At 38.2% G+C, this 13,283-nt stretch overlaps 1 protein-coding gene across 1 annotated transcript; it reads right to left on the reverse strand.

Annotated features, from left to right (window-relative positions):
• Positions 1 to 8,919: 8,919 nt before the first annotated feature.
• Positions 8,920 to 10,320, reverse strand: LOC110924617. Its single transcript, XM_022168609.1, has one exon. It carries the CDS (start codon positions 10,318 to 10,320, stop codon positions 8,920 to 8,922), a length of 1,401 nt encoding a protein of 466 aa, XP_022024301.1.
• Positions 10,321 to 13,283: the final 2,963 nt, after the last annotated feature.

The raw sequence follows: 13,283 nt of genomic DNA on the forward strand, positions 1-13,283 counted from the left end.
CCTGACCAGGATATTTGGTCAGAATATTCAGAACGTATTTTTCAAAATAAAAAAAAAAACACAACAATAAAGATAAGGCTAAAGGGTTAGTTTATTATCAACGGTTCAAAAGATGGTATTCTTGGCTTCATCTCAAAACGAGACCCATCCACCAAGAATAAAGATAAGGCTAAAGGGTTAGTTTATAATCCTAAGGATCATGGATCCTCAAGTGTTGCCAGGGTCAGGGATCCTCAGTTCTGTTTGAATTAGTGATCCTCAGGGAGTGTTGCAGGATCAGGATCCAGGATCATTATTGTTATCCTAAAACTAACAATTGTCCATTTCAAATATGAAGTTGTTTTGCAGGAGCTAAAGCATGGACCAAGTCTTACCGAAGTTCCTGGAGCATATTCCTTCAATATTCCACACGTGCAAAGCTTTTATGGACGTTATGGAGATTGTGGGGAGCTAGCATAATTGTCAGATAGTTTGTTAGCATAGTTATTTTCTAATTTAAAATGGGGATAACAAGCTTGAGTAGAACACTTAGCTATTATTGGCATACACACACACTCGCAAACAGCTCTCAGTCAGCTCTCGAACAATTGCTTTTCAATTTCATACACCTTATTGCACATTACACACTAGTGATCCTTGTAACAAGCTTGTTATCATCCCGAGCTGTAAACTTCGTTTGTTTAATCTTAATTGGTGATCGGTAGTTTCCATCACCCGAGGTTTTTTATGCCGGAGATCAACTCTTGATCAAGGGCTTTTTCCTCGTATAAATCCTTGTGTCATTTGTTCATTACATTTGATTGTTATCCTTTACATTGTTCATTGATTCAAGCATCACACCTCACAATAAAAGATTTGGTTGCATTATCTTTGCTTGATTTTTGATCAAAACAGTTTGGCGCCCATCGTGGGGCAATTGGTGCTTCATTTTTGAGAAATTTTGTTCATTTCGGTTCATCACCTTCAATCACATGGCTTCTAAAGGAAAAACCACTTCAAGTGCAATGCCGGCAATCAATTCATCCCAGGGCGTTTCACCTTTGCCTCCACCGCCTTCTGGATCCCAGAAGAATGTTGAAAATCCTGCAAAGATACCGAGCCCTATTTTCTCAAAACCTCCAACTTCTTCTGTTTCTTATAATCCTACTACTAGTGATCTCTTTACTTTGATTTTGCAGATGAAGGATCACATATAGCAGCAGGATAAGACCAACGAAAAAATTCTCAAAGAAATTGGAGATATCAAGAAGCAGAAAAGATCAGCGGAGGATCATTCCCCATTGATGCCTAGGTCTCTGAATTTCGACACTCCAGTCACAACCTCCCAGCATTCTGCAGCTCCGGATCTCCAATACTTGGGTGGAATAAGAGGAATGCATTACGGATCCTCAGCAATGACTCAGGCCCTAGGATCCTATTTTCCCACAATACTTGTCAAACACTTGGTGTGCAAAACATGAACGAAGCATAAGGTACAAGTGTTCAAAGCATGGTTCTACTAGCTCATTCTTAGATGATTAAAAACAACCAATATTTCCCACAATAATCATTCCAATCAGTTTTTAACTATCACCTATTCATCAATAACAATTCTCATACTTCCCATTACAATAATTTGCAAATAAATTTCATTCATGTTCTTCATTATCTCTCTAATTCAAGTGGGTTTATGCTTCAAATCATCCAACTATCTAGAATCAAACAAATTCCTTGTTCTATTGTGCAATCCTAACTCATAACTACATAATTATTCACATTTACTTCAAGGTTGGGTTGAAACCCACTTTCTACAAAACATCAAAACAGAAATTTCGACATACAAATGGTTGAACAAGCTTAGATTACTCGACTTAGGGTTCATGCATCCATTAGAACTCTTAATTTCCTTCTGAGTTTGAGAATTTGTGAACTTAGGGTTTTCTCTTGGCCCTCCTCTGGCTCTGGTCGATTCCCAGAGAACACACATAGTGTGCTTTATGTTTTAGTTTCTTAATTAATAATTTCCATTCATTATTTACAAGTTCAACCCTTCTAATTCTAATTGCTTTATATTAACATACTAACTTCCATTCTTTCTAAACTAACATCACATTATTTTAACTTAGTTAATTTTACAAAATTAGACATTTAAGGTAGCATAAATAAATTGCATATTTTGGGGTGTTACAAGTCTACCCCCTTAAAAGAGGTTTCGTCCCTGAAACCTTAACACGTACTAAATAATGTCAGCTCCCTCATCTCATCTTCTAACTCCCATGTAAGATCCGATCCTTTCCAATGTTGCAATTGCACCAAGACTTGCTTTATAGTTTTGTTCCGAAGGTACGTTACCTTGGAATCCTTGATAGCTATCGGTCTTTCAATGTAATTCAATCTTTCGTCCAATTCAATATCGTCGAGGGGCACGTATACCTTCTCATCTGCTAAGCACTTTCTCAATTGTGACACATGGAATGTGTCATGTATTCCATCTAAGGTTGGCGGTAATTCCAACCGATATGCAACCTTTCCAACCCGGGCTAAAATCTTGAAAGGTCCTATGTAACGGGGGCCTAGCTTTCCTCGTTTACAGAAACGGGTTATACCTTTCCATGGGGAAACCTTTAATAACACATGATCACCTACCTGAAACTGAATAGGTCGTCTTCTTCGATCTGCGTAGGCCTTTTGTCGATCTTGAGCCGTTTTTAAACGGGCTCGCACAAGATCGATCTTTTCGTTAGTTTTAGATACTACATCATTGGGCGCAATTTCTCTTTGCCCCGCCTCTCCCCAACAAATTGGTGTTCTACACTTCCTTCCATACAACATTTCATACGGTGCCATTTGAATGCTGTTATGGTAGCTATTGTTGTATGAAAATTCCACCAATGGCAAGTGGTCATCCCAGCTTCCCCCGAAATCTATCACACACGCTCGCAGCATGTCGATGAGTGTTTGAATGGTTCGCTCAGATTGACCATCCGTTTGGGGGTGGTAGGCGGTACTGAAATGTAGTTTTGTACCCATACTCTCATGAAAATCTTGCCAATATCGAGATGTGAATCGGGTATCTCGATCTGACACGATAGATACAGGGACTCCGTGTCGAGATATTATCTCGTTAACATAGATCTCCGCCATCCTTTCAGAAGAGAAAGTCTCCCGAATGGGTAAGAAGTGTGCGCTCTTGGTGAGGCGGTCCATGAACACCCATATAGCATCGTGACCTTTCCTTGTATTAGGAAGCTTGGTCACTAGGTCCATCGTCACTTCTTCCCATTTCCATACCGAAATTTCTAATGGTTGCAACTTTCCGTATGGTTTCTGATGTTCTGCCTTTACCTGCAAACAGGTCAAACATTTTGCAACATACTTGACGATATCACGTTTCATACCGGGCCACCAATAACTTTTCTTCAAATCCAAATAAATTTTTGTAGCTCCTGGATGAACCGAAAATCGGGATTTGTGAGCTTCTTCGAGTAACACGTCTTTTGCTTCACTAAACCGAGGTATCCATATTCGGCCATACATCGATTTAATTCCACTGGGTCCTTCTTCTAATTTATCAACAAACCCCTTTGTTCTTTGTGACACCTGTGTCACTTCAACCATCAAACAAATACCAAACCAATGAAATATTGTATTTCATACTTGGGCTTTGTATAAACATGTGTATCATTTGCACATATCAGCTCTTGTTCGATTTCGGGCTTTAAATCGCTTTCTGGAAGGTTATACACGCACTGATGCGCAAATATAACCAGTTTAATGCAACAAACACTCCGGAATAATGACATAGGCTTACACACCTCAAATAACCTCCACATAACTTAGAAATAAGTTTTGGATGGTTTGGTATGCCGAAATCAAGTTTATTCGCTTACAGGGACTAAATTCGACAAACTGCGAAAGTATGTCAATTTGTACTGTAACAGACATTCCGGAACTTGATCATAAGTTAAACACACCCTAAATATCCTTTACATAGCTTAGAAATAGGCTTTGAGGGGTTCGGTGTGCTAAAATAAACTTTATGCTCATTCAGGGACTAAAAGCGTCGAAAAGTGCATAAGTTTACATTTTCGCGCATAACTTACATTCTGAGTACATCCGGACTTCCAAAAATTTATGTAAGCATTAAAATATTTTATTCTAGTGTTTGGCATAAGAAAAATCCATTCGCCGCCCAATTTGGATCGTCTTTCGCGCTTATGCGCATTTCGTCGTAATTAAGCGAACATCACGATCGTACAACCAAACGAACCGACATCTGGCATATTTTTGAGCATGTTTCTTGTCCACAATGTTTAAGCATCATTTTAGGGCCTTAAGGTTGGCTTAACGGGCCTTAAACGTGTCGGAAATGAGCTTATTGCATAACAGGGACTGAAACTGTCATTTTTCAAGGATGTTTGCTGATCAGAACCCCAGGCGGGGCGCATAAGATATGGGTAAACCTTACGCGGGGCGCGAGGGCCCCCCAGATCTGCAGAATTGCTGAAAACAGCTGTTTACAGCTGTTAATCACTCAAAAACCCCTTGCAAATGGTATTTCTCAAACCATAGACTGAATCTATGGGTGCCCAAGGTTTCCCAAAACAAGGGGCACACATCGACGGTTGAGATCGAGGCATGTTTTTCGACGAACGATCCTAATGGTGGTCCTTTTCCTATAAATACCCCTACCCTTTTCACCCCCAACTCACTTGATTTCTGAGATTTTCTCTAAGTTGGAGGGGTTATCACTTCATACCTGAGAAATACTTGGAAATCAATCTTGCGGGGACCTTCTGTAAGTATTCTTTCGTGTTTTTCTTTCGTTTTAGCGTTAAAGTCAAAATGTGTTTGTCTTTCTGCATTGACCAGTTTATGGTCAATGCGAAGTTCGTTTGAACTTCATAAGGTGAGTGTAATCACGATGGTTATAGTCCCTAGTGACTATACCTACTGATTTCCACGTTATCTAGGCTCAGTGACGAGTCGTAGTTTCGGCCAGAATGCGTTTTCTCGCGTATTTTGTAACCAAACTACTTTTAGGTATCAAAACCGTTTGTTTGATACCAAACCTGTTTTCAAACTTTGTTAAACATGTTTTAACATGTTTAGCTCGTCACTTTTAGATTTGTGCTTGTTTAGGGTCGTAAAGGTAAGCGATCTAATCAATCGCTTATACTTTCGAACCTGACCCATTTGGTCGATCATTAGGATCTGACCAAATACATTAGGTGACCATAGTTGTATAAGAAATAACCTTCCGAGGTTATACCTTATGGTCACGTCGTTTAAGTAGTTGTATGATAGGTAGTTTATATGCCTTAGGAAAATTACCAAAATACCCTTTTTACGCATAAATTCATTTTAAGAATATGTAACATAAATTTTGACATCTAAGCTGATTAAACAACTATAATAGACATTTTAAGGCATATTTCACTTGTCATAGGACTAGTTAGGCGGTCCAAACGCGTTTTACGCGAACGACGCGTTAAAGTAGCATAGGCTACCTAAACGGGTCGTAATGGGTCGTAAGCACTTAGGTTAGGTTTCATTTTAGTATATAGGCTTTGTAAAACCATATCATATGAGTTCCAATATTCATTTAGTTTACGAGACCTCATACTATCCGATCTCCCGAGTTAGGTCCGGTTATTTATGTAGTTATCTATATAAGGTGCCGTTTGATTCCGTGATCCCTCTAGCTTTGCTTGGTTGTTGTTCAAGACTTCTAAGCACCCTCAAGTGAGTACATAGTCCCCTCTTTTACCGTTTTTCAAACGTTTTGGGGTGAAACACATGTGCCTACTTGTTACTTTCATGCTTTCTATGTTTTCATATCATATACTTGCTATATTTATTAGTACATTATTAGTACATGATTTCATTATGTTTTTACTATGTATGTCCATTGTGTGCATACTTAGTACATCGTTTTACATGACATTTCACGCTATGTATGTCCATCTAGTGCATACCTAGTGCATTGTTTTACATTACCTTTTTCATGCTATGTATGTTCATCATACTTAGTACATTTGTTTTACATCACATGCTATGTATGTTCATCATGCTTAGTACATTTTCATTACATGCTTACATTTTGGGTATGACATTTGGTTTGTTTAAGTGGGACCATATACATTCATTAACTTTGATCACGCCGCTCGTTAGTAGGTAATGGTACCATAGGAATTGACAACTCCCGTTCCTGACATCCTAGGTATGTTTGGATGGAAGGAATGACCGAATTCGATAAAACATAAGACAGATAGACCTTTAACTTCGTTTAGGGGTTTATCACCACAGTCACAAGGCTTGGATGTATGCATTTTCACAATACCGCATAAATGTTTGTATTCAGTATAGCATGCATTTCCACAAAACATAACATTGATTTAAACCACGTTTTACTTCAATACATTGTTTTGTGCATTTTTACCTATGGTTTAGTTGATACATATTTCACTTGCCATTCATGACATTTTGTTTACACATTACATAATTGACATTTGACATAGACATTTTGACATTGATATACACATTTCATGGACTACATTTTGACATAAACATTTTGACATGGTTTTCACAAAGACATTTGACTAGTGGTTTAGACATGGGCAATTTACATTGGTGGTTTGTTTGGGTAAGTGATTTAAGTAACGAGGTGTGTGTAACGTGGTACAAGCATGGTGGATACGCCGCTGGTACTTCCTATATATAAGTGCTTGTATTGTATTACATGTCGTAGCATTATTTAAATCATTCAATTTGGACTTATACATTTTATACAAATAACTTATCTTATACAAACTCATTTTACTTGGTTATTCATTTAACCTTACATTATTCTTTTAGATATACGTATCTATCATCGCTTTTCAAATGATTTATAAAACAAAACATTTTACAAGGATCATGACTGACTTTTGATTAAACAACTTTTTCTAAACTTATAAGTCATGAATCCTAAATCAATAAAACCTATGTACTCGCCCACATTTTTATGCTGACATACCTATTTTCACTTGTGTTTCAGGAGATGATGCATAGGGTTGATCAAGATACACTTAGGTGGACTTGGGCCTTAGTGACGTTAAAAGATGCAAGACTAGTTAATTTTGTTATGTTTCTTTGTTGTTAAGACATTGTAACTCTTTTAATTAATAAAACAAAATTTCAAATTTCCGTGTGTTATGAAACAATGATTCTGTTACAACACTCACCAACGATTCCACCACGTTTTGTTGTTTTACGTGGTCGGGGTGTGACATTATTTCCTTTCTTGAATCCATTTCACTTAGCGACTTGACTTGGGCTTCCTTAATCATTTCGAGAAATCGAGGTGTAACAACCATTTTCATGGATTTTACTTGAGTTGGAGGCGGATAATCCTTTCGGCTCAGGGCATCGGCCACTACGTTTGCCTTGCCCGGATGGTAAAGGATTTCACAATAATCTTTAAGAAGTTCTAACCACCTTCATTGCCTCACATTTAAATCTTTTTGCTCGAAAAAGTATTTAAGGCTTTTGTGGTCAGAATAAATTGTGCTTTTCGTACCGTATAGATAATGCCTCCATATCTTCAAAGCGAACACTACAGCTTCTAATTCCAAGTCATGGGTTGGATAATTACTTTCATGTGTTTTCAATTGCCTTGAAGCATAAGCAATGACTCTACCGCTTTGCATTAAAACACCTCCCAACCCTTGGTGTGATGCATCAGTAAACACCACTAAGTCTTTCGTTCCATCAGGTAAGGTTAGTACCGGGGAGCTCGACAGCTTTTCCTTCAAAGTTTGAAATGCCTTTTCTTGATCTGTACCCCATGTAAACTTCTCATTCTTCTTGGTTAACTTGGTCAACGGCAGGGCCAATTTAGAAAAGTCTTGAATAAACCTCCTATAATAGCCTGCTAAACCCAAAAAGCTTCTCACTTCACTTGGGTTTTGGAGGTACCCATTTCATAACCGCTTCCACTTTTGACGGATCCCCTAAGATACCATCCGCATTAATCACATGACCGAGAAATTGTACTTCTCTAAGCTAGAAAGCACACTTAGAGTATTTCGCGTACACTTTCTCCTTACGGAGCACTTCAAGAATTTCGCGCAAATGGCAGGCATGTTCAGCTTTACTTCGGGAATAAACCAAGATATCATCAATAAAAACTATAATGAATTTCTCTAACATGGCCCAACAAACTCGATTCATAATGTCCATGAACGCGGTGGGCGCGTTCGTTAATCCAAAGGACATTACTAAGAACTCGTAACGCCCGTATTGCGTTCTACATGTTGTCTTCACCACATCCTCATCCCGTACCCTTAACTGATGGTATCCGGACTGTAAATCAATTTTTGAAAACCAACTTGCCACTTGTAACTGATCGAAGAGATCATCGATTCGGGGCAACGGGTATCGGTTTTTTACCGTCAGCTTATTCAACTCTCGATAGTCGATGCACACGCGTATCGAACCATCTTTCTTTTTGACAAAAAAGTACACGTGCACCCCAGGGCGATACGCTCGGGCGTATAAATCCCTTGTTGAGTAACTCTTGTATCTGAACCATTAACTCGTGCATTTCAGTTGGGGCCAACCTATAAGGAGCTTTGGCTGCAGGTTTAGAATCGGGATACAATTCAATCTTAAAATCCACCTCACGTTCTGGTGGAAGCCACGACAAATCTTCCGGAAATACATCAAGAAACTCGTTCACAACTTCAACCTCTTCTATCTTAGGGGTATTCTACTTAGTATCCACCACGTAGGCTAGAAACACTTTGCTTCCATTCGTACATACTTGAATGCTTGGACTATGGAACAAAGCTTCGAATTAACATTCCTTTCCCCTTGTATACTCACTTGTTTTCCTCCCGGTGTTAACACATGAATTACCTTTTTCTCGAATTGAATTTCGGCATGATGTTTGACTAGCTAATCCATGCCAATTACAACCTTGAATTCCCCCAATACCATGGGAATAAGGTCAATGGTAAACTTCTCGTCTTCAACGATAATTTCACAATTTCTACAAACTTCGCGCAACAAATAACTCTTACTATCCGCTATCTCTACTTCTAATGGCATGTGCATTCTTTCAATTCTAAAAGAGGGGTGTGACACTAACTCACTTGATACAAACGATCTACTGGCTCCAGTATCAAATAACACGTACGTAGGCATCAAGTTCAATAAGAATATACCTGACACAACATTCGGGTGGTCCTTTGCTTCTTCAGTCGAGATCTGAAACATCCTCCCCTTAGTTCTTGGGGCTTCCTCCTTTCTTGCTTCCTTATCGGTTTTCTGTTGAAGCTTGGGACATTCAGCCTTAATATGACCCGGTTGGAAACAGTTATAGCACGTTCTGGTAGCATTAGGACATCTATAGTATGGATGTCCCTCTTGACCACAATTATAACAACCCTTCTTCCCTTTCAAGAACTCCCCCGTGTGTAACTTTCCACAAGTTTTGCATTTCGGAATGCTACCCTTCGCCTTATCCTTCTTTGCCTGATCTTGAAATTTCTGTTTCTTTGACGGGCTCGAGCTGGGAACATTCTCAGACACTCTCTTCCCACCTCTTTCTGCCTGTCTTCTTAGTTCAATCTCCCTATCTCGGGCCAAGTTAATGAGCTCATTCAAGGTTTCACATTTAGCGGGAATTATAAACTCCCGATATTCAGCCTTCAACATACCATGATAGCGGTTTATCTTCATTCTTTCCGTTCCCGCTATTTCTTTACAGAATTTCAGCTTGTCAAGAAAAGTGTTGGTGATTTCATCAATGGTTGCATCTTTCTGATGAAGATGTAAGAAATCTTCTTGGATCCTGTTAATGGCAGATTGCGGATAGTGGTACTTTAGAAAAGGTTCCTTGAACTCTTGCCACGTCAAGACTTGAACTTTGTCTTCTCCAATCTCTTTACTATAAGCATCCCACCAGTCTTTAGCTTGGAGTTGTAACAAACCGGTGGCAAACATCACTTGATCCTCCTTTTCACAAAGACTCCTTACGAACACCGCCTCAGTGCTTGCAATCCACCTTTGACATGCTATAGGATCAATTTCTCCTTTGAAAGGTAATGGGTTGCACGCCATAAATTCTTTGTATGTGCATTTGCAAGTTCCTTTATTTCCTTGCATTTCTCCAATCATCCCCTTCAGCTCGTCTATCTTACTCGCCATCATTGTTTCCACCACTTCCAACACATGACTTTCCACTTCTTGGGCTAAATGAGGAATATTTGCCTGCATTGTCGTTCCATTCTCTTCCGAAATCATAGTTTTCAGTTGTTCTTGTTGTGTCGCTTCATCCTCATTCGTATCCGCCATCTACACATAAACATCATTCTTTATTTCAAGCATTCATTCATCCTTTCCGTCACATAATCATACTAGTAATACATAACTTCCTTTGATGGCTCAACATTCATACATAATACCATTCTTTAGAGCCTTATTATAACGTTTTCAATACTCATCGTGTGATAAAAACATCAAACAGAACAATACATTTGAAATTGGTCCCCACCGTAAGCTACGGTGGCTACCGTAGCTTACGGTGGCGTCTTTTTTCCTTACGCCACAAAGCTATTGTCTTACGGTGGCAATTCTGTCTCAGGGTCTACCGTAAGCTACGGTAGCCACCGTAGCTTACGGTGACGCCCAGCATACTATGGGTGATTTTTATATTTTTGCAGCCATTTTCCGACCCGTTCCAACCCAAACTGACCCGATTCATCCCACACCCTTCCACATCATCCCGTAACAATTTCATAGCATTCTGTAACTAAATTATTCATAATGCAAAATTCTAATTTTAAAGGTACTTACTTGCTTCGCGCCGCGAAACGAACACACACTTCACATGAGTTTTCGGTTTGAGTTCAAGCATTTGATGCTTAAATCCCTCAAACCTAGGCTCTGATACCAACTTGTAACGCCCAAAATTTTCTTTTAGATTATTTAAATAATGACATGCTTTATCTAACGAAATTTGGGCATGACCCGTTCGTAAAACAAGCAGTCCCTTGTTTTTCACATTCAAAATATATGTTTAACACGACACTTTTTAAAGGACATAATAATTACCATCAAACAACTTTGACACAGATACGAAAATCATTAAGTTCAAAATCCATAACAAGAACTAAGTTTTAACTACTAGTTATAGACAAAGCAACCATAGTGTTAAACATTGTCTTCTTTACAAAAGTAGCGTAACATGAGACGCGCCTTAATGTGTGTTCGAATCGAGCGAAGCTTGAAAGCTAAACTTGTGATTTACCTACATCGCCACAACAAAGTAAACTTATTAGCACTAAAATTCTTTCCTTTAACTCAAGAATCCAACTTACCGATTTGTAACCATTATGACATCCGTAAACTTGTAAATTACTACAAACTTTCATTCTTTCACACAAGTATGTTCCAAATGGAACTTCATACCATTCTTTCTATTCTTACATAATCATCCTTCGACCTGTTCATAAAAGGGTCCACACAAGTACGACTTTCATACACGATTCAATTCGACACATCTAATGTTAAACACAACAATATAATAAAATAATGAATTGTACAAGTAGCGTACCTCGATCTTGGTTCCCTTGTTGCTTCGCTTGACTTGAACTCTCTTCCTTAACACCTATACATAACCATTCATTCTTTTAATTTTTGTCTCATACCCAATTACACACACCAATTGATAAAACATCATACAATTTACTCATACTTCATAAACACATTCAATTCACATAAAGTTTGTGACTTACAAGACTAACATCTTTATTGAGGCATTTTGTCAAACACTTGGTGTACATAACATGAACGAAGCATAAGGTACAAGTGTTCAAAGCATGGTTCTACTAGTTCATTCTTAGATCATTAAAAACAACCAATGTTTCCCACAATAATCATTCCAATCAGTTTTTAACTATCACCTATTCATCAATAACAATTCTCATACTTCCCATTACAATAATTTGCATATAAATTTCATTCATGTTCTTCATTATCTCTCTAATTCAAGTGGGTTTATGCTTCAAATCATCCAACTATCTAGAATCAAACATATTCCTTGTTCTATTGTGCAATCCTAACTCATAACTACATAATTATTCACATTTACTTCAAGATTGGGTTGAAACCCACTTTCTACAAAACATCAAAACAGAAATTTCGACTTGCAAATGGTTGAACAAGCTTAGATTACTCGACTTAGGGTTCATGCATCCATTAGAACTCTTAATTTCCTTCTGATTTTGAGAATTTGTGAACTTAGGGTTTTCTCTTGGCCCTCCTCTGGCTCTGGTCGATTCCCAGAGAACACACACAGTGTGTTTTATGTTTTAATTTCTTAATTAATAATTTCCATTCATTATTTACAAGTTCAGCCCTTCTAATTCTAATTGCTTTATATTAACATACTAACTTCCATTCTATCTAAACTAACATCACATTATTTTAACTTAGTTAATTTTACAAAATTAGACATTTAAGGTAGCATAAATAAATTGCATATTTTGGGGTGTTACAGAACTTCGTGTTGACCATTGACTGGTCAAAGCAGAAAGTCAAACACTGTTTGACTTTCATGCTTAAAACGCATAAAAGCATGAAAGAAACTTAAAAAAGTTCCAAGCTAGGAAGGTTTGTACTCAAAACACTCAGGTATGAAGCCTCACAAGGGAGAGCTTCAACTTAGAGCAGAAGTGAGTTCAATTATGAGGAATGAGGGTTGAATTGTTGGGTATTTATAGTAATTCAAGAGCTGTTAAGATCGTTTCTCAAACTTTGAGCTTCAATCTGGACCATCCATGTGTGGCACATTGTTTTGTATACAATGGGAGCCTAAATACCAGTCCATAGAATAAAGAAACCATGCATAAAAACCCATAAACGAGCTACTGATTGCAGAAACTGATTTTTGCAGACCTGATGGTCTATCGCGGGCCGCATAGACTCACACTGAGTCTTACACCCCACTCCTAAGAAAGTTTGGCAGAATGTCAAGTTTAGTCCCTACAGGCCTAAAAAAATGGTTTTTGAAGCATTTTTGACACGTTTAAGCCCCGTTAACCCCATTTTAAGGCTCTACAATGAAGTTAAAGTATAGGGAACTTAAAATATGCTCAAAAACATTTCAGATGTCGGTTCGTTTGGCCGTACGGTCGCGTTGTTCGGTTAATTACGACGAAAACTCAAACGGACGCGAAAACGATCCAAATTACGCGACGAGTGGTATTTTTGCATTCCAATCACTAAAATAAAATATTTTAATGATTACAGAATTT

This window comes from Helianthus annuus, chromosome 17 (assembly GCF_002127325.2).
Source record: "Helianthus annuus cultivar XRQ/B chromosome 17, HanXRQr2.0-SUNRISE, whole genome shotgun sequence".
NCBI lineage: Eukaryota > Viridiplantae > Streptophyta > Magnoliopsida > Asterales > Asteraceae > Helianthus > Helianthus annuus.